The sequence below is a fragment of the Leiobunum rupestre genome, chromosome 7, assembly GCF_980474605.1.
Source record: "Leiobunum rupestre chromosome 7, qqLeiRupe1.1.hap1, whole genome shotgun sequence".
Lineage (NCBI taxonomy): Eukaryota > Metazoa > Arthropoda > Arachnida > Opiliones > Sclerosomatidae > Leiobunum > Leiobunum rupestre.
The window spans coordinates 18,810,456-18,833,550 of NC_143390.1; the positions used below are offsets into that span (position 1 = coordinate 18,810,456).

Genomic DNA, 23,095 nt, shown 5'->3' on the forward strand with positions numbered 1-23,095 from the left:
CATTTTACATACGAGCAATCGTTGTGTCGTAATCGCGGTTTTAACGTTGTACCTGAAACGCGTCTTACAATTTTGCGCCTTCGTTGACTTAAAACGCATCCGCCGCTCTTTATGTAACCGCGTTTAAAATTTACCACCCAGCTAACCCTTGTTATTTTTGCAATAAATCGCTTGAAAATGAAGCTATTGTGAAGGATGTGTGAGACAAAATGAAAGTCGGAATAATGGGTCACTTCAATTTAAGTTAATATTGACTGCCGTAAGGAATAAATCCCAAAGACCAGTATCAATGCTTTGAAAAGAAAACACGACACCGATGAGACTGTTCGACATGTAGAACGCGAGCGAATCAACCTACCAAATGATATAAGAAATATTCAACATACAAATTTTCCCGTTTATATGAACTTAAATGTAATATAAAATCGTCTTGAAAAACCGTTTATTGCTTTATAACATTCAAAAATAATATTAAAATTATGAACATTAATAATATAATAAGTTTGCATTGTCAACGCGCGTATTTTGAAACGGAAAAACCCGATTACTATTGTTAAATCTTGGATTAATAATATGATATTTTTAATACGAAACAAATAACGAAATACGTGGAATTTTTGGCGTTAAATAAGCTTAGAACTTATTTCGTTATTTGTTTCTTATTACAAGCAGCGTTCGCCATCATTTAACCAAGATTTAACGATAGTAATCGGGTTTTTCCGTTTCAAAATACGCAGTAGATTAAACCGAGGCTTAAGACTGGGCAAGATTCCGCGCCTTAAAATTTTCGTCTACTTTAAAGATACATTCTGAACGAACCAATGGATGAAAAGTTTTGAAACTAGCTTTTCAAATAAACCATGAAACTTATTTCAAGTCATATTTATAATTCACCGATGACAAAATTCGTGAAAAGTATCGTTCCGAATTACAACCTACTTTCTAAAATCTCATTTTTCTTTTTAATAAGCCGGTTGACAACACAAACTTTACCCAGACCATGGCCAACTTCGCGCGCTCACTACGCTCGTTACCTGTGCGAGCGTAGTGAGCGCGCGAAGTTGGCCATGCCAAGGACAGTAGATACAGGGACGAGAAAGTCTATTGTCGGCCTCTGTTGGAATATATCACCTAAAACGACCTAAACGCAAGGAGAGTTAGTTGTAAACAAAAAAAATGTCGGTCACCTAATTTTAGCGGTTCGTGACGAGGCTTAAGTGTTCAAAACAAATGGACATTTTTTTATTTACGCTCGTAGTTTTATTTTTAATTTAACATCCAAATTGTAAAAACTAATTACAATAATACTGTCCATGGTGAACCACGTCTTAACAATGGCCGCGGTTTGTTTACATCTAACTCCCCGTGAATATGAAGACGTTTAAAATCGGAATTTTTTTTCCTGCTTTTTCGTCCCTGTATCTACTGTCCTTGGCCATGCCTAGACGAGCAGATGCTCGGTTATCTACATGGTGCGGGAAAAATATTATTTTTGAATGTTATAAAGCGATAAACGATTTTTCAAGACGATTTTATATTACATTTAAGTTTATATAAACGGGAAAAATTGTCAGTGGAATATTTCTTATATCATTTGGTAGGTTAATTAACGTTTAATTATCGCCAACTTTACATTAATTTCAATGGGGTGGGGGAAAACCTTTAACCAAGCTACGCGCGAGCGCGCCTCTTTAGGCAGCGCAGATGGCGTTACTGTCGTTTTAGCCAAGAATCTAATGCCATTCGATTAAGCGTTCTAGTTTGTTATCTGATTTCTATGCCGCTGATACCGGTGTTTTACTGAACGGCATTTTTATTATACACTTACTTGTTAGTTATGCATTGAACATTTTGGTTTCTACCGGTATTAACACAAACTTTTAACTAAAACGTTTCGACCCATTATGGTGTTTATTAAACAATTACAATAGCTTATTAAACAATTACAATAGCCTATTAAAAATAATCTTTTTACATTAATTTACTTTTGTCTAATAAATCACTGTAACTTCGAGACGCGTTTAGTTTGCTAAGCCTAATCCTCCGTTTAAAATTTGGCGTCAATTGACGGCTTTTAAAATTCATTTTGCGCGTGAAAATACCTCTACATCTTATGATCAAAAAAGCACGCAAAGAAGGCTGTGTGCCCAAGACATGTACCTGTAGTGTCGCGCGCTAAAACGTCATTTCAAAATCCGTCAATTTCGCGCGAAACAACGTCGCCTGAAAGTAAAATCCACGTAACTAAATACGCAAATCAGAATGATATACGTGGATTTTGCTTTCAGGCTTTAATGATTCCCACAGCTAGAGATAGATGGCAACATCGTCGAGTGATAACGTTTCAGATTTGAAGCTAAATTTTTGTCCCGCGATTACCAGATTTCAATTGTACCTCTATGGTGACAAGTTATCATAAGCCCATTACTGAAATATATCTTTACCCTTCGCCTGGAACTGCTCTGCTCAGATATATTTGTGGTCAGTGTTGTCTCGACATTAAATGGTTAAAATAGTAAATTTTTAAATTTGTAAGTATACTGAAGATTTTGAGTAATTGTTAAGAACTCAGAAGTTAATTTAGAAAAAAATATTACTTGAGGAATGAGTCGATGACAGGTTCCTCCTCTTTTTAAGCCTTGGTTAACATCTACAAAATTACATCCTTGGATTATTAATACAAGCTTACTTCCATTACTTATCCAAGATTACATGTCATGTTTAAGATAAAAAAAAGTTAATTTTCATATTGTATTACATATTCTTGTATTAAAAGTATGTTTTCTTTTAATATAGGAATTGTAGTTCCTTGTAAACTCATTCTCCTCAGAAACCATGTCGCAGGGATATCAATATTCCCCATATAATGCTGATAAAACAAACACAGAATTTGAAAGACTGTCACAAACCATTGGAACAGATATTCAGAAAATATCACAAAATGGTATGTTTGAGGCTGAATCTTAGCTAAATAAATAAACAATAATTAGAGATTGAAATGAGGTGTAATTGTTTTTAATTAAAAATGATATTTAATTTGTCCTTTCACTACCTCTATTAATTTGTATGCTTTGAAGCTTATATGACAAATCTGGAACCAAAACATTGTAATTTGAACATTAAAGCCAATCTACTTTTGGATAGAATTAAATAAAACCCTCAGTTCAATCAAAGTTTACTCCTTTTAAATGTTACCTTTCCATCAATTTCTTAAGAGCTTAATTTGTATCCCAGTGGCGTCTATGCAAAGAATGGTTAGTCAGCTTGGAACTCCCCAAGATTCTGAAAACCTACGATCGGAACTGCACAAAGTGCAGCATTATACGAATCAACTTGCAAAGGACACTAATGTCCATATAAAAGATTTGTCTTCAATGTATCATAATTTATCAACATCATTTAGCAACTCTGAACAGGTGATTAGACCCTGACAAATTTTTCAAAGATTTTTCATTAAATAGTGTTTTTTTTTGTTTTTTTTTTAAATATTATTAATGTAGAAGCAATACAAAATGATGAAAGATAGGTTAGCGAATGACTTTTCCGAAGCTTTGAAAAACCTCCAACAAACTCAAAGGGACGCTGCTAAAAAGGAAAGGGAAAGCGTAATGCGAGCTAGGGCTCACTCTGGATTAAATGGGGTATTGGTTAAATTTACTAATGAAGTGTATGTTCAACAACATTAAGGATTTATTCTCTATGTAGAATCCTTTTCAAGATGGAAGCGAAACATCTGGTGGTTATAATAATTTAATTGATCTAGCCAGGTTTTTATATTTTTTCAACCCCTTTTTATCCAAGTTTAAACCATACTTTTAACCATAGTTAATTTCACTGTATATAGCCCTACTCAAACACAAACTCAAGCTGTAGCATTGCAAATGGAAGAAGAGGTTAATTTAGAACTCTTGAGGGAAAGGGAAGCTGCTGTTCGTGAAATTGAATCAAATATTACAGATGTTAACCAAATTTTTAAAGATTTGGCCGGTTTAGTTCACGATCAAGGACTTGTAGTTGGTATGTATAGTTAACTTAAGGCGTAAATTTCAAAGAAGTTGTTTAAATTTGAGACACTTCATTTTTTAGATAGTATCGAAGCTAACATTGAAAGTTCCTCTATTCGAGTTGGAACTGCTGTTGAAGAATTGTCCAAAGCCAGGAAGCACCAGGTTTGCATTTCTTTTTACATTTAAAAAAATCTTTTTGGTATTATTTTTACAAAGGCTCGAGTATCTTGACTTGCTTTATTTTATTTTTGCATGTGTGGTGTTTTTTGTGGTTCATTTGAATGCAGACGTCGGCCAGAAAGAAAATGCTCTGCCTTATAGTTATTGGTGTAATCGTTTTGGCAATTATTGGGCTCATTATAGGGCTCGAAGTTAGAAACTGAAGTCTTTAACCACTCACTGTTTTATACACACCAAATCAGTTCAGTATATTTTTAATTTTTATATTTGCATTAAATTTAGGCCTATTGTATTTTTAAGCATATATGCTGGCTAGAATTTAAATAGTATGTTCTCATTAATCTTTGGTATTAATTTATCACCCCAAATTCTTTTGTGACTTCCCACGGTAATTTTGTAGATAATTTATGATATTTTATGACCAGCTTGCGAGTTTTAAAAACTTTAAATCAATGCATGGTGCATGACTGTCATAAAATTTGTAGAGACAAACTGTAATTTCAGAAATAGTTCTGGTGAATATCAAAACAGCAACGCATGTCCGTTTTTTTTTGGTTTTTTTATTTTATACTTCAGACGATACTGAACATTTCTGTGTCAAAATTATTTTGCGGAAATAAAAATTAGCAAAGATATTAATTTTTGAAAATTAACTCTAATTAACGTTTTTTAGCGTTACTTCTCCATTTGTAGTATAGTAGGGTACACACAAATTTCTGTTTTGTGCCATAATGGGCAGGGCAAAGTATTTTCAATTTTTTTTAGCAATATGGCCTCTATGTCACGATGCTAGGCGGCCCATCGTGATTAGCAAGAATAGGGCTGGTGCCCCAGCACGAGAGCATAGCGAACGTGCAGTGCACTTACAAGGAGAGTACCCGAGGTGTTTTTTGCCGATTTTGTTCAAGGTTGGGCGTAATGTAGACCTATATGAGATATGAAAATTTCCCAAAAGGAGACGTTGCACTACCCATTCGATTTTCCATGGCAACCAAAAATGTCTTTGATCACTTAAAACAAAAACAAGATTTTTTCCTTAAATGATGAAATTTACCTAAATGTGGTACAAATTACCCATTTCGTGATTTTAATTTTTTTTTTTTAATTTTCGTAGTGAAACCGAGAAAATCCCATGCTTTTTTAAATGGAGAATTTTTTGTTTTAAGTGGTCAAAAACATTTTCGGTTGTCATGGCAAATCGAATGGCTAGTGCAACGTATCCTTTTGGGAAATTTCATATCTCATATAGGTCTACATTACGCTCGACTTTGAACAAAATCGGCAATAAACACCTCGGGTACTCTCCTTGTTAGTTTATGATTATATTTTGGTATTTTTACACTCTTCTTGTGTTCTTTACCAAAATTTGCGGTCAGTGTAACAAAATTTGGCAAGGGAGCGTGGCCATGTAAAAAGTTTGACTAACATTTAATTTACGCTAGTTTAATCATTTCTGCAAATAAAAATTTGACAATGCTTAACTTTTATTGCTTTTAAGTCCATTGCGTACCCTACTTCGCCAACAACAATGAAGCGAAAGGTAACACTAAAAAACGTAAAATTTACAAAATTAATATCTCTACGAATTATCATCTCCGCAAAATAATTTTGACACAGAAATGTTCAGTAACGTTTAAAGTATCCCAAAAAATAAAATAAAAAAATCGAACATGCGTTTGTGTGTTGATATTTTGCCAATAGTTCTTAAATTTCTATTCTAAAGTTTTTTAATGAATTTTTAGGGTGCTGCGAGACGCAGATCTTGCTTTTTGATTCTGATATTCTCTATTGTGGCCATTATGATAGGGTTAATAATTTGGATATCAAATTAAAGATATAGACATGTGCAAAACCAATATATATATCGCATTATTAGAATACAGTTATTAATTAACCAGTATAAAATGTAAAAAAAATCCTCTTTCCCTGATGTTATTTATAATTATTTTTATCTTCAATTTGAATCAAATTTTACTGCATTAGATGGTTTCTTCCTAATTGGTTTTAAAATTGGTATTTATTTGCCCAAAGTAAATTTAATATAAATTTTAAATTTACTTAGAATATGTAAGTGGTATTTGTAATTGTATAGTATTTGGATTTTTTCTTATAGAACATTCCAGTTTTTTTGTAATTAATAAGCCAAAGCTAAGCACGTGTAGGCTTTATCTTTTTTGTACTGCCTTTTACTTCACACTGTAGAAGTTTGTCTACACAAAATCCCTGCCATTGCCCTTTGGTTCTCGAGAGACGATTTTGAAATTTGCATGCATCATCTATTTACACTCTTTGAAACTTCGTTCACTATGAAACAGCTTAGAATATTCACATGTTTTAGTGAAGTTCAGACGATGTTTTAAAAAGTGTCAATATATGGTTCGGGTTAACTTGAAATCGTCTTCACAGAGTTAGAAAGACTTGTATATGTTTCATGAAAGTTAAAAAAATCCTTTGTATAAAAGAAGGGTGTTATAAGAATAATATTTTATCGTTGAGCAGATCGATTTATATTCTGCCATGTATTTATATTTAAAGCATGAGAATAAATTACTAAAGGCCATCCTATTACATCCTAGGTGTTTACTTGAACCATACGTAACAATATGTGACACTTAAGTCTGTTTCGCGAGTGAAAGTATAAATTAACAAGTCAGCCCAGGCCGTAATATTAGTTCCACATCGTTGTATTCAGGTGGGCAAACAAATACACCCTTAGTAGGCACAGGTAGGCAAACTAATACAAAAGCTGCTGTTAAGGCTACTTGATTTCTTATCGTCTGATATATAAATTGCCACCCTAAGTTAAAGAGTGGATGCCGCCCACCACCAGGAGACCCGGGTGGGCAAACTAATATAAAAGCTGTTGAGCCCATGTGATTTCCTATTGTTTGATATATAATTCACCATCCTATGTTAAAGAGTGGCCACCGCCCACCCTCAGGATACGCGGGTGGGCAAACCAATACAAAAGCTGTTGAGGCCATGTGATTTCCTATCGTTAAATATATAAAATACCATCCTAAGTTGAAGTATTAAAATTTGGGCGCCACCCACTCTCAGGAGACCCGGGTGGGCAAAGCAATACAAAAGCTGTTGAGGCCATGTGATTTCCTATCGTTTGATAGACGGAAAGTATCAATTATGAAATAGGTAAGCAAAACACGATGAACATAATTCTTTTAAATTATTGAAATTAGTGGAAATATGATTTAAAGAAATTCTTAAACTGGGATTGAAATGTGTTTATTTTAGGAAATTTATATCATACATTTGGGTAGTTTAGGAACCAAAAGTGATGTAAATTCGCAAATTCATAAAAAAATACCCATGAATTTATTAACTTGTTTTTTTCGGTCACTCTGCCTTTAAGGGGGTTGGTCGTTGGGGGCGGAAAAAAAACCAAAGTTTATTCACGCTTCCCGCCAAACTAACTGCTCGATGAAATATTCAAACAAAAAAACGCGCTCACACTCTTCTCTTTTTACACCGCAAAAATTAAAATTATTCATAAAAATTTCGGTTATTAATTATTTAAGAATATTATTCGCGGTTATAATTAATTTTCGGCTATGGATAAAAACAAATAAAACGGATATTTCGTATCCAAATGACGAGCTCTACGCTTGTATCAATTGGCACGAAATTCAAATATGACAATAGTGCGTACGCGGGTTGTGGGGTCCCGCGAATTGGCCAAAAATCTCACTTAAAATTAAAAATTCTTAATGCAACCGAAATCGTAGTTCAGTAGTACCAACTAAAAATATAATATTCAAACAATTCACTCTTCATTTTAAAAAAGTACGTACATTTTAAGACGAAAATCGGCAAAAATCACTTAAATGGGCAAATACCCCACTTCCGCCTTTGTACCACTAACGTACCGCGAGCAACCGTGTGTACGGCATAATCGTGTGTACGGCGGCGGCGGCTACACAGTAGGTGATCGTAATAATTAGGATTGTGTGTAAAAAAGCGCACCGAAAGTTCTTACCTCTTTAGGTGGTGTGGAAACAGAACAAAGAATTGTCCCACTTATTGTCATACATCTTTACATAAATCACGAAAATATTTTTATCACCCCAGGAAAATACCTCTGGTCATAAAAATATACTCTGGTCATTATTACTGATGAAACCGAAAATATAGGTCTGGCGAAAAGTGTTAACACTTTTTTATCACTTCCCGTCATATTTTATAGAAATTTTAAAATTTATCGGTGTCGCACTTATTTATCATTTCTGGCCAGAAAAATACCTCTGGTCATAAAAATATTTAGTGGAACAGCTATTTTTGACTTCTGAACATAAAAAATATTTAGGGTCACACTTATTTATTACGCTCCTGGTCCCATACGTTATTGTCATTTCAGGCGGCTTTTCCGATCCCAAAAATTATGAAAATCCCGTTGAGGCTATAATAGTGCCTACCGATTGAGATATCAATCGCCTTTGTACCACTAACGTACCGCGAGCAATCGTGTGTACGGCGGCTGGTGATAAAAATATTTAGTGGCACACTTATTCTTAACTTCTGGGCATAACAAATATTTACGGTCACACTTATTTATTACGCGCCTGGTCATACGTTATTCTTATTTCGGCAGGCTTTCAATGGAATGCGAATATAGCTTCAGCGCGTAAAGAATTCAGGTATGACGCGAAATGGCTAAATAACTCACTTAAAATTAACTTTTTTCAACGCGACTGCTGCAACCTAAGCTGGAATGGGCCTAGAAGTAACAAAACTTGTGGTTTTTGATCAAATCTTACTTACCTTCTTCGTTCTTCCTGTCGGAGGACGTGCGTAAAAAGGGCGTAAAACGTTGGGTGTCACACTTATTGTTACTTCTGGGCATACGTTGAAAGCTCGGCGCGAACGGCCTTGAAAATTGCGAGAGAGAAACTGGCGTTTAGAACTCTATAGACACGCGGATTTACATTGTCGGAATTTGGGGGAGGGGGGGTCCGTATACGCTGTCCAAAAAACCTCACTTAGAATTAAAATTAAGCAACGTAATTGCAAATCTAAGTTATATGGAAACCACAGCTATTTAAAAATATAACTCTCATGAAAATCGGACTTAAATTAAGGAACGTTATGTAGACTTTTAGGCGAAAATATAAAACCGCGAAAATTGGGGTCCCGTAAATTACCCTGGAAACTATACTTAAATTTAATATTTACTGATATAACTGAAGGTGTAGATCCGCTGAATCCTAACCTAACCAAAAATATTTTTTTAACGTTATCGGACTTAATTTTAAATAAAATATCTACCACACAAAGCGAAAAAACTAAAAATAGTAAATTGGGCATATGCGCAACTTCTCGGGCTCCGATCCCAAAATTTTTAAAATCCCGTCTAGGCTATAATAGTGCCTACCGATTGAGATATCAATCGCCTTTGTACCACTAACGTACCGCGAGCAATCGTGTGTACGGCGGCGGCGGCTACACAGTAGGTGATCGTAATACACACAAATCCGAGCACAAATCCCTAAGGATTGTGCGTAAAAACATTTATTTCGAAGACGGGGGCCCCTATGCCATGGCACACTTGGCACTTGCCTTAATACGACCCTGAAAACGGGCGAGACTTAAACTAAGTCGAATATAATTGTTAACACAGGTGTTTCATTACAGCGGTAGGTGTTGTAGTGAGACGTTTGGCAACAGTGGCGTAGCCAGAAATTCGCCAAGGGGGGTGGGTCGAAGTATGTGAATGTTAAGAGGGGTCGAGAAGGTGGGTGGAAATTTAGTTCAGTCAAAGGTAGGCCCAAGGGGGGGGGGGGTCTGGACCCGGAAACCCCACCCTTGTCTACGCCACTGTTTGGCAATATTCACGTTATACCATAAGACTATCAAGGCCCCCTAAGTTTGAAACGAATTTGATTTTAACGTTAGACAAATGACTGGCCAAACTGGCTACATGAATGAAAAATTGAAACTAATGCATAAATCCCCCAATGCATGCTACCGGATGGCAAGAGGTAGTATAGAGTAGTAGCACTCCGTAGCTTTGGCCATGGCCGCCATTTTGGTCGCAAATTTTTTATCTATAGGACGTCACAGTGCCATTACTCTATAGGTGGTAGGAGTGAGGTGGGTTGGTAGGATTTGCTCTTTTTCCCCACCAGGTAGCGTAGATTCCATTTTTTTCTCTCCCCCGCCTGTCTAGTGCTGAATACACGCGCCTTTATGCTCAATTCAAACTTAGGGGACCTTGATAGTCTTATGGTTATAATAATATAGTATAGAGAATGAATTTCGGGAATCTCATAAAATTATTATATTAATCCTTAAAGAGAATAGAACCTCCAACGCGTTCTTTATGGAAGACCCCATCAATTTCGTTTATTCCCTTCACAATCAGCAATTATCAGCGCCGCAGGTGTGAAAAGCCATGGGAGGCAGCGGACAATATTGGAACCCTTGGAGGGCGACAGAAATACCAGAGGTTATATTTCCTTTAAATGAGTTGCAATTTAAAACGGTAGAAAAGAACTTACAATTTTTTATCGTTGATGATGAACTATTGTTCTTTTTTCGAGTTCTAATTGTCAAGAACAATAACGATCTCAAAGTCATGACTTTTTGCATATTGCGCAACGTCGTAGCAGTAGATTTAATAGTGGGCGCCTTTACCGGGGGAACGCTTTTCTTTATGGTCAAATTAGAATGGTGTCGTCACCATGTGTCTCTGCCTCGCCTTGAATTGAAATTTTATCTTTTTTAAAACAAGGAAAAAAAAATAAATTTTTGTAATATGAATCGTGTACCCGTGTGGTTTGATCAGATTGTTTATTGTTAGTAGTTATTTTAGTTTAAAGAGTGTAATTTAATATTTTTGGAAATACTACTGAAATTAAATACTATTATAAATAATTATAAGTTAAAAATACAGCAATTCCAAAATTCTTAGTTATTTTTTTTATAACAAGATGGCATTGGGAGCCCAAAAATAAATTAAAATGACAAGAGAATGAATTCGAGGAATTGAAGTAATATTATTCGAGGAATTTAAGTAATATAAATTATTTGATATAAAATATTTGTTTTAAAAAGCAGAGAAAATGTTCAAATTGAAAGTAAAATTAAAATGAAAAAATCTAATAAAAAATATTTGCGGAAGCGAGATTCGAATTCACACTCGTTATCTAATTATAGTCCGCGTCCTTAACCATTACACCGACCTCTTCGCTCTAAAAACTTTCAAAAAGCAAAATAGGTATATATACAAAAGCATCCAAGTCTTAACGATGAATTGAGAACGAAATAACCAGAAATAACAAAATTACAATTACATACAGGTCAAATCGCTAATTATTTTATTGCACACACTCAATTTGCAACTAGATTTTGTATTATCTTTAAATTTGACTAGAAATTAAACCCGTTTTGCCTGAATGCTCGTAAAGTACACGATTCATAAAAATGGGCTCGAGCTTAAAGACCTAGTAACTATTTCTTCTGCCTGTCACCCTTGAAATTTTCTTACCCTCGATGCTTCGCTTTGCATTTACGCTTCCCGCAAAACTTGTTTTTGAAGAAGGTTGAGCGGACTGCCAGCTTTGCGAACGGTACACCATGGAGGAATAGTTGAGGAGGGGAAAGGAAATAAGGCGCTAGATCCGACAGCGTAGTGCCAGTTCGAGGCGGGGGAAAAAAAGGGGAGAAAGTCGAGGTAGACTTTTTAAAGAATTCAAACCCTAACCGGTAGATCGCGCCATGATCGCGCTGCCTTTGTTGGAATGTATGAATAGATAAAAGTCTACCTCGACATACCCCCCCGTTTCTACATCCCCCTTTACGCGATTTCTGAAGAGGAATGTCAGTGCTTAGCCCAATCAGAACTATCAATACCACTCCAGGGCTATTCCTCTATGGGTACACTTTCTGCCTGCCCGTGGACACTCCGTTCCTTTTCGACGGGCTCTGCTCGCTCGCCTATTCGTTCCCTCTTCGCCGGACTGTCGACCATTGACAGGTGTTAATGACTAACAATAGTTAATACGTTTACAAACTCGTCTCACTAGTCACAGTGGACAAATCGTTTTTTAGCTTCGCCTACACTACGAGGTAACACTCTTCAGTATCATTACAAACATTTCTACTTCATTCCGAAAGGGGTTTTTTTTTTCTCAAACCATACCAAACGGGGAAACATTCGGTTTTCCAGAAGACGACAGAAAGGATTGGCAAATATTCGTCATATAAACCGAGGAGTCGGGTGTTGAATCTCAGTTATTCACTAGTTTTGAGATTTTAGAATACGATGTTCATTTGGATTTCATGTTTTGCGCTCCTTCGACTATTCTTTCGACCTGTCGCTCTTCGCCGTACAATTGACCATTGCAATACGACTGCCTTAGCGTTAGAGTCGCGTCTAAATAACTATAGATTTTACATTTACTAACTGGTGTCACTAGTCACGACTGACAAAACGTTTCCTACCTTCGCTTTCGCTACGAGTTTACAGAATGTCGAAAGGGTTTTCTCAACCTGCACCATATATTTTACGGAAAACATTTCTAATATTTTCGGCACAAGTAAAACTGCACTGAAATATTATTGAGCAGAAATATCACTTCATTGCAATGGTCCCATTGGTCCGGCGAAGAGCTAAAGGTTGAAAGAATAGGAGAGCGAATTTCCTCCTTCGAAAATCAGCATGGTGCTAACTGGCAGCTAGGAGCAACAAACACAAGGAGAACGTGTAACGCTCATTTTTAAAAGTGTTATTTAAAGCAAAGATTAGTGTTATTTAAAACTTATTGCATTTAAAATATTTCCTATTTAGATTAGTGTTATTTTAAAACTTATAACATTTAGTTTTTAAGTCCCTTTTATATTTTTCAATTTCTTGCGGGTGTCCAAGTCGTAAAAAGGTATCATTAGTATTTTTCTTGTAAAATGTATTATTGTTGTCCGTGTAAAGTATCGTCTCCCCTCTACATGTGGCTCTCCCCTAACCAGCGTTCGGTGCTGGGAAAGCGCGCACACCTTGACTCATCCATTGTGCGCTATAACCCCTCTCTCTCTCTCTATTGTTGAATACTCGGCGTCGTATCGTAAATGACTTAAAGATGCGCGCTCTCTATTGTACGGCGTCAATAGTAAACTATTGAAAGAAGCGTTATTTCAAACGGCCACCTTTAAAAATAAAAACTACAACGACGTGTACCCTTCCCGAAAACCACGTGGCGACATGTGGTGCCGTCGTGCGACCTTCTTCCTGGGAAAGACACCAGATGATTTCATCTTTCTACTTTTATACGCAAACGTTCTACAGCCAATAATCTTCAAGCCAAGCCGACTACTCCAAGCTACCCTTATTAACCTTTAACCTCTCCAATAAGAAGTCACCAAATGTCAGTTTCCGTAATTAAACCACGCCTACTGAAATGGTGCTGAACAAAACCAGGGAGTTAGAGATATTTTATGGTAGAGAGAGAGAAGTGAGTCCTCAGAGTCCTGAGTAAGTCCTCGGGGTCCTGAGTGACGGAAGAGCCAGAGTTCGGACAGAGCCAGAATTCGGATCGAGCCAGAGAGTGGACCGAGTTAAAGAGCGGACAGAGCCAAAGGGTTAAGGAGACCCAAACGAGCGACGTTGAACGGCACCGGACCGTTTCATCAATCGGTGAGCGAAAGCCACAGGCTTCAAACTATTGTTATAGAAAGAGAGAGCCCGCGTATTCCCCCCCCCCGCGTATTCCCCCCCCCCCGCGACGTTCGTGTTATTGCATGCTTATTTTTATTATTATTAAGTGTTTAAGTATTTTATTGTTATTTGTATTGCTATTATTATTTTGGTTTACAATATATTAAACCTTTTGGACACCCGTACTCTCGTTGTGTATTTACCTATATCATACCTCTAGACATTCTTGAACCCGGTTACTTAACGTTCAGGTTGTTTCTCACGAGATTCCTCCTACTTTGCTAACGCTAGGGAAATCAATAGACACTTTTATTCGTCATCTAGAAATTAGCGTTGCAAACGCAGCTAGCCTTTAAACACGCTAACGAAGGGTTGTGTACGAATTTCATGGACGAGCGTCATGAGCCGTTACGCTGAACGTTTTACGGGAGGGGGTGAAGACAATTTCCGAATTTTCCCCTTCCGACGGCAGCAGACGCTAAAGCGTCTAGCCAATGAAAAACGTACGCGAGAAAATCCACGACTTTTGACGGGTTGCGTTCTCCTTGGGTGAGGTGCTGTGTTTGTTGCTCCTAGCTGGCAGACAGAAAATGTTCCTATCACATAGCAGGCAGGCCGCTTGACATTCTCCAAAATCATGTTTTGCGGGAAGCGTAAATGCCAAGAGAAACATCGTGGGTAAGAAAATTTCAAGGGTGACAGGCGGAAGAAAACCTAGGCCTTAAGATTGGAATACATACCATACTTATTTTAAGCTTTTGTTGAGTTTTCTAGTACTAAGAATTATAGGTATTTCGACGCACAAATAGCACCCGTATGAAAGGAGTAAGAACAATCCGCAGACAAGTATCTTGATCCAGACGCAAAGTCCATAGCTGTACGCGTAAGCTACCATCATTCCTGCCGTGTTAGGTAACAAGAAGTTTGCGAACGCCCCTTTCCGGTTCTCCGCGAAAAGAGTCGAGTACATAGCTGGAAACAATAATAATAATGGGTTTTTAGAATTTCGCGTTCAATTTCCAAGCGCTTCATTTTCTTACTCGAAGTCAGCGACTGATATGTGGCAGAAGACAACCCGAGAAAGCCGGTAATGACGTACAAAATGGTTCCTTCGTCGGGGCGGGGTTCGTAGACAGCAAGCACCACAAGCATCGTCCCTTGAAGTAACGCGGCGAATGTTATAACGGTAATTCTTCCGACATATTTGGCCACGTTGGGTCCTATCAGGCTGAAGATTGTTTGCGAGGCGCTGTTGGTCAACATCACCATTCCCACATATTGAACACCAATCGTGCAGGTTACGTATGCCTGTAATCATGGATATACAGGTTGTTTCAAAAGGTTATGCAAAAATTTGAAGGAGTTGCAGGGGGTGAGTTGAGAAGTATGCCTTTTTTTTTCCCCATTTTCCTACGATGAGTTAAAAGAGCGCCAGTGAGCTTCAAAGCGCTTGTTGCAGCCTTCTTCCAGGGGTTAGTAGGCCACACTTTGAAGCTTTCTGGCGCTCTTTTAACTCATTGTAGGAAAATGAAAAAAAAAACAGGCATACTTCTCAACTCACCGCCTACAACTCCTTCAAATTTTTGCATAACCGTTAAAACACCCTGTATTTATTTTGGTTAAATTACGCAAAAAGGTAGAAAAGTCCATAATAAAAAGGGGCCAAAAAAGCTTAGCCCTCAACAAATATAATTAATGATAAAACTTACGAAATACTCGGACCAATAGGTCTTCGAGAATAAAATTTAAACACGAAACTTGGACCAAATAGATCTTCGAGTCAAAAATATTTATGTTAAAAAAAATATTTTGATTCGTCACAACAAGAATGCACTCAGGCTTAACACAGATAGACAGCCTCGTGATTCCCCGAAGAAAATCCATGCCCATCCACCTTTCCTAGTGAATATTTCCCTCTTTCTCACGGTAACGGGGGAAGATCACACTTCGGTACGATCGCAGACTCTATCTCAGTGTAGGCGAAGAATATCTTCCGAGAATCACGAAAACAGGCTATATTTCCGGTCATTTATTATCTCTTAACAAGGATAAATTGTTAACAATATAATTTATGTTCTAAACATATCTATTTATATACTTATATTAAAAGAGAGTAAAGCTGCATTGCATACCGAAGTGAATGACGCAGATGAGAAGCTATCCATAAGTCCGCATTGGAAAGTAGTCGGCATCAGTAGTAAATTTTGCTTTTTCTTGAATATCTTGAAAGTTTCAAGCAACATTTGCTTGGTATTGCCCTTGCCACCTGGATTTTCCATGTTATCGAAAAAGATGAGGATAATTAAACTAGACAAAGCGCCACCGACGGCCGAAATCCCGAAGTAAATGTAGAGTTCCGTGGAATCCGGCCTTTTAAATTGAGCCGAGTTTTCGTGTTCCCAGTCGCAGAACTCCGCCCCGCAAGTGGAAAAGTCCAAGGAAGAGTTGAAGTTGGAGACGCCCCTATTACCCAACGTTGCCCGGGAGAAGATGGCTCCCCACACGTATCCCGAAGAAGCTAGACCGTAATAAATAGCGAAAAACAAGTTAATGTATTCGTACTTGGGTTTTCCGCGCAGTGCCGCGTATTGTTCCGCCAAAAGAGCCACGGACGTTTTCTGCGCGGGTCTTGTAATAACGCCAGACAACGATTGTAATATCGTACCCGGTATTAGAGTATAATAAGCTGGATAAATATTCCGAATTATCGGTATACTTTCGAAGCAAATGAAAATGACCATGGAGTACTTCAAACCCAGTTTATTTATGACCAAAGTTGGCAGGAAGAAATAAGCCAAGATGGTGAAAACGTAACTCACGGCGGTGGATGTGGTTCCAACGCCTTTTTCAATGTTTATCGAACTACTTAGATCACCTCCTGGGCCCAAAGCAGCTCCCACCAACATTATAGTCGTCGTAATGACCATCAGGTTTTTAAATATCGCGAATTTGGTCATCGATGGGTTCTTCAACGTTTCCGTAGACATGGACTCCATTATTTTACAATGTTGACTTCTAAGAGCCGTAAAAGATTCGACTTCGCTAGTTGATGTTTTTATTGGATTTTTATTTACAATGCACCAGTTGTGCCTATGGAATATGTTTTTCCGCGCTATAAGCGAGGTATCTGTTGCCAGAACTACGCGTACTTGACGTAATAACGCCCGAGGTTTGCTGTTATTATCTCTTGGAAGGGACCTTGACGTTTCTACACCTGTCGAAAGACAAAGTAGAGTCTCCCACGATTCTAGCTGTAAACACTGCAACCTTCAGTTGTAAAGCTCTAACGTCAATGTAACAGATGATTAATTGAGATCACTCTAAAGCGACCTATTAGTAGTCTGATTGCGTACTTAAATTCCTCACTTTCCGTAAACCTTGACAATCTTTGTCAGAGTCGCGCTTTTTTTTAGTTGTTTGCGATCAATATTTGTACGGATTACTATCTTCTAGGTAGTTTTGAACTGCCTTTTCTTAATTGATATACAGAGTGTTTTGAATTGCTCTGACTGGGCATGTTTATCAGATACTGCAAAAGATGGAGTTGCGAAATTTTCAGGGTATTATTTCTAGAGTGGGATCGCTTTAAATCCTAAATTTCAGAAAAATCGGAAATAATTTCGGGTTTTTGTAAAAAATATTTTTTCACCGGTAGGTGCTAGAAAAAACGTTTCAATGAGAAAGTTGTAGAGTGCTGTCGAAAATGTTCAGAGAAATTGGTTTCATTGGAAAAGAACATTTTTTCACGAAGATATGAGCTGATGAAAAAAACAAGCTGTCCATATGGGCATTTTTGTACGTAAATGAAAGAAATGTCTGAAAGATTTAATTGAACATTTTATTCGAATAAACATAAGAATTTTACAAGTGAGGATGTATGATACCTCCGTTTGCCGCGACACATGTTTGGGCACGATGAAGCATGTTTTGAAGGCTGCAATGATTCGGTGACGCAAATCTTCGATGTGCTCAACGGGCGTCACGTAAACTTGGACTTTTTCTTGTTGGGGTTCATCAAAGCATTTTTTTGAAATTTAGGATTTAAAGCGATCCCACACTAGAAATAATACCCTGCAAATTTCGCAACTCTATCTCTTGCAGTTTCTGAAAAAATGCCCAGTCAGAGCAATTCAAAACACCCTGTACTTTTCAATTTTAAATTTTAAAATTCTTCTTAGCGCTATTGAATACCTAATATGTCCGCCAACAGACTCTAGAATACTCCGCTTAGACTCGTGAAGTATTTAAAGGATGCGTTTATTCAATACTATCTTGTTCTCTGTGTTTAGAAATGTTCTAAGCATATTATTTTGGAGCGTTTAGATCTTACAACAAAGTCTTATTTCACTTTCGCGGTTTACCAAATCCAACCTTGAAGGATTCTAGGGCTTTCGACACTATCGGTTTTTAAGTCACGATTCCAACTGATGGGATCCATCGACTTTTCTAGTCGATGATTTCGATGACGATCGGAAAAGGTGATGTCACGCTGAAATCGCACTAGATAAAAAACAGGCAACTAGACACTTTTAGAATTTAGAACGGGCCTTAATCTAAATCGAATGTAAGTTTATCAACATTTAAATATCTTACGAGGGAAGAATCCATCTAGGCCAATTAAATAAAACATGTACCCTAGGAATGAGAGCAAATTTCTGGTCAAATGGCGGCAGTGGCGTAACCAGAATTTCGTCAAAGGGGGAGGTCAAACTATGTTAAAGAACAGAGGAGTCAAGAAGAGCTTGAAAAATTAGTACAGTCAAAGCTACGCTTAGAAATCGTCACCGGAGAAACCAGTGGAAAACGCAAACCAGAAAATGGATTTAAGAAAACCCTTTTCGTTCTTACATGGATGTTCTTGTAGAATTTATAATGTTCTTAGCGGAATTGTTCAATTTATGTGTTAATGAGTTAAGTGAACAACGCGTATGTGTAATCGGTGCCGAGCTTTTCTTGCACGACGGGAGTGTAAATCTCAGATCTAAGCCACGCCCGTCTCTATGGGAATTATTTGGAAACCTTAAGCATTCCAAGTGTATACATATACAATTTCTCGGCAGTACTTAATTATCGCTACGTTAATTTCTAGTGAGACGCTTTAAGAAATCGCTCCGTATATTTGTAAGCAATTGTCCACCCAAAGGGCTAGCTTTATTTTAAAATCTTTCGACTGATATTTCGTCGTGAAACGAGTATCAAAGGTATTTCAACACACAAATAGCACACGTATGAAATGATTAAGAAGATTCCGCATAAAACAATTTTTATCGAAACGCAAAGTCTGTAGCTGTAGGCGTAAGCTACCGTCGCTCCAACCGTGCTCGGTAGCAGAAGGTTGGCGAAACCAGCTTTTCGATTTTCGGAAAAAAGGGTCGAGTACATAACTATAAATGGAAATGTGGCTGTTTAAGAATACATCTACCGTTCCGTAGCTCGATTTAAATTTGGTAACATACTAGAAGTCAATGCCTGATATGTTGCGGAATTGAAGGACAAGAGACCAATGATGACGTGCAAGGTGAAGGTTTCGTCGGGTCGTGGTGGGTAGAGTGCCAACACTACGAGCATCACAGCTTGGAGAACGGCGGCGAACGTCATTACGGTGATTCTTCCAATCAATTTGGCGATATAAGGACATGTAAGACTGAAAATGGTTTGACAGACGTAGTAGGTCAACATAACCCTTCCTACGTAATGAACGCCAGCTGCGCACGATATAAATGCCTGAAAAAAATTAAAATAGGAAACGGTTAGTTATAATTTTCGAACTTGGTAAGTGGTTATTTTTCGCGTATACAGGGTGTTTAAATATGATCAACCCAGGCATTTGGCTCAAAAACTATATTACCTAGAAATGTGAAATTTTCAGGGTATACACTATCGGGGAAGGTCGTTGTTATTTGTAAATTTAAACAAAATCGTGACTTGTTTTACGGTTTTGGAATTTTGATTTTTTTTTCACGCTGGCAATAAACAAGTTGTAGAGCATACTCGAAAACCTTAAATGAAATTGGTTTGGTTGGAATAGGTAAATTTTTAACTGAAATATAGGTCATGGAAAATAACAAGTTGGTAGTAGGTGGCCTAAGCTTTTTCAAAACTAATTTAAAATGAAACCTATCTAAATTGTTATGTTTGTATGACTGCTAAAAATGAACGACCAGAGCTAACATCTCCCAGTGCGCCACCGCCCTTGTGGGTTACAAGAGCCGAACCCCGACTCCCCGGTAAAGCCATCAGTTATTGCACACTTCAACCCCTTAAGGGCCGGAAGGAACAGTCCAGTGCGATTGGAAACCGCCGGACTTCTTCCTGTGAGGATTCGTGAAGAAAAAAGTTCATAAGACGCCAGTCACAAGCGAAAAAGACTTGCTCCAAAGAATTATTGCAGCGTTTCGACTCGTAACTCCAGCTATGGTCCGTGGTTCATTTCAAAATATGCTGTATCGCGCTCGAACGTGTATATCAGCGGATGGTGGAATTATTGAACATCATTTAGTATAAGACTGGTACATTTGTAAATTTTGTAACACTTTCGGAAATTGTTTATTTATCTCAAAATTAATTACCAATAAAAAAATTAGTTTAAAACAGTTCATTTTTAGCAGACATACAAACTTTACATATTATATAAGTTTCTTTTAAATTAGTTGTGAAAAAGCTTAGGCCCCCTAATACCAACTTGTTATTTTTCATGACCTAATAAATTGACCTATTCCGGCCAAACCAATTTCATTTAAGGTTTTCGAGTATGCGCTACATTGACAGTTTTTGTCTACCACCTAGCGTTAAAAAAATAAAAATTCCGAAACCGTGAAAAATGTCACGATTTTGCTGAAATTTACAAATAACAACGATCTTCCCCGATAGTGTATATCCTGAAAATTTCACATTTCTAGGTAATATATTTTTGAGCAAAATGCCTGGGGTGATCATGTTGAAACACCCTGTATATGAGTACTACCATAAGCAACATAATAGACATAAATATGACACGTTCTATTCTCCGAACGCATTTTTTTTAATTGATAGTCTGTTTCGTCAATAACAACATAAAATATTACGTGGCTAGGAATTGTAACAAATTAAAAGTTGTTACCAAAATTTGGAAATGCCTGGTAAACACGCTAGATAAATATTTTTGCCGGCCGAAGGACGCGCTACCCAGCTAGTCTATACTATATTCCTAAGTGTCTTCTGTCTGTCTTGCGTCTGTTTCTCTATAGGCGTCCGAGCCGTTCAACCTAGGACCGCAAAATTTCTCACAGCTATTCTTATGGCGCAAAGGCAGCGAGTCGCGCTATTTTCATCGATTAGATAATTAATTAAATAATGTTAAAAAGTGAGTCAAAATCTATGTATTTTTGGCCCTGGAAAGGTGCCGTGAATACTGCAACCTACATACACCTATACAACCAATATTTTTCTGCCTCAGTCAATTTCGCGGCTGCGTCATCGTCACTTAATAATAATAATAATAATAATAATAATCAGCTAGGCTAATACCCAAGGCACCACCTTAGGCCTAAGTCATCATGCGACTTTTGAAGCCCTTAATTCAGGTGGCCGGGTTACAATGCGTAGGAGGGTGGTGGCAAGCCCTGCATGCCACGAGATCGAGCCAACAGACTGGGGGAGAGGGGAATAGGGTTTTGTTTATGACTCAGTCTTCATTTCCAATTAAGATAATTAATTAAATCATGTATTTTGGCCCCTGCGCTGGGAAAGGGGGGGGGGGGTTGGTTTATAATTCAGTCTTCACGGGATTTTAGTTCTAGCTGGGGCCCGGCCGTAACAGTCTTCACGGGATTTTAGTTCTAGCTGGGGCCCGGCCGAAGCTAGTATTCATATAAAGACAGGACATAAGCCGAATTCTCTTATGTTACTTATGGTATTACGTGATAGCCTATTTTGTATCGGACATCTTACTTTTGTGAAATCGGCTGTTATAAATCCACCTATAATTCCCATGTAAAATGTGGTAGGAAACATGAGTAAATTTTCCCTTTTCTTTAAAAGTTGTATAGTCTCTAGAAATATACGCTTGGTACTCCCTTCGCCACCGGGGATATCAAGGTCATCCACGAGCAACAAAACGGAGACGGAGGCCGCAATCCCAATCACCAAACAAATGGCGAAGAGATTGTACATCTCGTTCTTCAACGGGGTTTGAAAATGTTGGTTCGCCACTTGATTGAAGTCGCAAAATGAAGCTCCGCAATTCGAAACATCCCGAGTCTCCAATTTAGAAGCGTCCGTTTGGTCGTTGGACAAAGTCGCGTAAGACAAGATACAACCAAAGACTTGCCCTAAAATACAGAAGCCGTAAAAAACGCTATAGAACCGTTCCATGTAGTGAAATTGATGTTTGCCGTCAATTTTTGCCAACTGTTCAGCTAGCACGGCCACCGATGTTTTGGTCGCGGTTCGACCGAACGTACTGGCTACTGTGGAGATGACCGAGGCCGATATAAGAGTGACCCAAGAGGGATAGAAATTGGCCAAAAGGACGATCACCTCGAGAAACTGCGCGAGAGCGATGGAATATTTCAGTCCAATTTTGTTTATAACTAACGTTGGAATAGTGAGGTAAGCGACTATGGCGACGGCGTATCCTATACCTGTCGAATAAGTCCCCAATCCTTCTTTCATGTAAATGGTACTCTCTAGATTGTGTATCGGACTCCGCGATACCAGAATCAAATTAACGGACAAAGTGAGGAAAAATAAACTCTTGTAAATAGACACGATATGAATTTTCGCTTTCCCCGAATTAACACTCACCATTTTCCCTCGCAACACGAACTCATTTGGAATTTTACGGTAATGTTAACGGCAGGTTTTTCGTAACAGTAGGTGTTGGTGGGAGAACAGACCACCTACCCCAATGTAGAATGTATTTCACGTTATACTATAGCATCGAGAGAAAACGCTTTGCGATTCTCCTAAAATGAATATTTATATCCATTTTTATATGAAGTTTAGATTTATAATGGTTGCATAGTCAGAGCCTGCGAAGTGTACCGGTTTCATTTTTATGACCTTGATAGATAATTATCTCGGAAGAAATTTATTATAAACTTCTGGTAATATTATCACACGCGTTATTTTATCTCTGATATATGGCAGAAGACAATGTACCAAATAATTCGTAAACAGCTGGAACCGCAGGCATCGTACCTTGAAGCTAGGAGCAACAAACACAACACCCCACACAAGGAGAACGCAACCCGTCAAAAGTCGT

General features: G+C 37.8%; 3 protein-coding genes across 5 annotated transcripts; 1 reads left to right on the forward strand and 2 right to left on the reverse strand.

The window, feature by feature from the left end:
* The first annotated feature begins 2,389 nt into the window (after positions 1-2,389).
* Positions 2,390-6,749, forward strand: LOC149934997 (syntaxin-7-like). Of its 3 annotated transcripts, none has more exons than XM_090153969.1 (9): positions 2,390-2,481; positions 2,797-2,944; positions 3,235-3,416; positions 3,501-3,641; positions 3,706-3,767; positions 3,845-4,017; positions 4,087-4,169; positions 4,295-4,428; positions 5,930-6,749. In XM_090153969.1, the coding sequence occupies exons 2-8, from the start codon at positions 2,836-2,838 to the stop codon at positions 4,388-4,390; spliced, it is 846 nt and encodes a 281-aa protein (XP_090010095.1). In that variant the 5' UTR covers positions 2,390-2,481; positions 2,797-2,835; the 3' UTR covers positions 4,391-4,428; positions 5,930-6,749. The 3 variants fall into 3 exon arrangements, with proteins under 3 accessions (XP_090010095.1, XP_090010096.1, XP_090010094.1); XM_090153968.1 differs by having other exon boundaries at positions 2,436-2,531; XM_090153970.1 differs by lacking the exon at positions 4,295-4,428 and having other exon boundaries at positions 2,435-2,531.
* Positions 6,750-14,596: 7,847 nt separating this feature from the next.
* Positions 14,597-16,847, reverse strand: LOC149934998 (N-acetylglucosamine transporter UNC93A-like). Its single transcript, XM_090153503.1, has 4 exons — positions 16,568-16,847; positions 15,984-16,369; positions 14,892-15,159; positions 14,597-14,823 (listed from the first exon to the last, which is right to left on the reverse strand). The coding sequence occupies exons 1-4, from the start codon at positions 16,845-16,847 to the stop codon at positions 14,597-14,599; spliced, it is 1,161 nt and encodes a 386-aa protein (XP_090009629.1).
* A 2,143-nt stretch (positions 16,848-18,990) lies between these two features.
* On the reverse strand, positions 18,991-22,836 carry LOC149934999 (N-acetylglucosamine transporter UNC93A-like). The gene is made up of 4 exons (XM_090181625.1): positions 22,636-22,836; positions 21,781-22,534; positions 19,308-19,575; positions 18,991-19,235 (listed from the first exon to the last, which is right to left on the reverse strand). The coding sequence occupies exons 1-4, from the start codon at positions 22,659-22,661 to the stop codon at positions 19,003-19,005; spliced, it is 1,281 nt and encodes a 426-aa protein (XP_090037751.1). The 5' UTR covers positions 22,662-22,836; the 3' UTR covers positions 18,991-19,002.
* Positions 22,837-23,095: the final 259 nt, after the last annotated feature.

Coding starts and splice junctions, on each gene's coding strand:
- LOC149934998 (XM_090153503.1), bottom strand. CDS start 16,847: ATGGAGTCCATGTCTACGGAAACGTTGAAGAACCCATCGATGACCAAA. Junction 16,370..16,567: donor CATTTTCATTTGCTTCGAAA/GTATACCGATAA, acceptor ATTACGGTCTAG/CTTCTTCGGGATACGTGTGG. Junction 14,824..14,891: donor ATATCAGTCGCTGACTTCGA/GTAAGAAAATGA, acceptor TATTGTTTCCAG/CTATGTACTCGACTCTTTTC.
- LOC149934997 (XM_090153969.1), top strand. CDS start 2,836: ATGTCGCAGGGATATCAATATTCCCCATATAATGCTGATAAAACAAAC. Junction 4,018..4,086: donor CGATCAAGGACTTGTAGTTG/GTATGTATAGTT, acceptor TTCATTTTTTAG/ATAGTATCGAAGCTAACATT. Junction 4,170..4,294: donor CCAAAGCCAGGAAGCACCAG/GTTTGCATTTCT, acceptor ATTTGAATGCAG/ACGTCGGCCAGAAAGAAAAT.
- LOC149934999 (XM_090181625.1), bottom strand. CDS start 22,661: ATGAGTTCGTGTTGCGAGGGAAAATG. Junction 19,576..21,780: donor TAACAGCCGATTTCACAAAA/GTAAGATGTCCG, acceptor AATTTTTTTCAG/GCATTTATATCGTGCGCAGC. Junction 19,236..19,307: donor ATATCAGGCATTGACTTCTA/GTATGTTACCAA, acceptor TTCCATTTATAG/TTATGTACTCGACCCTTTTT.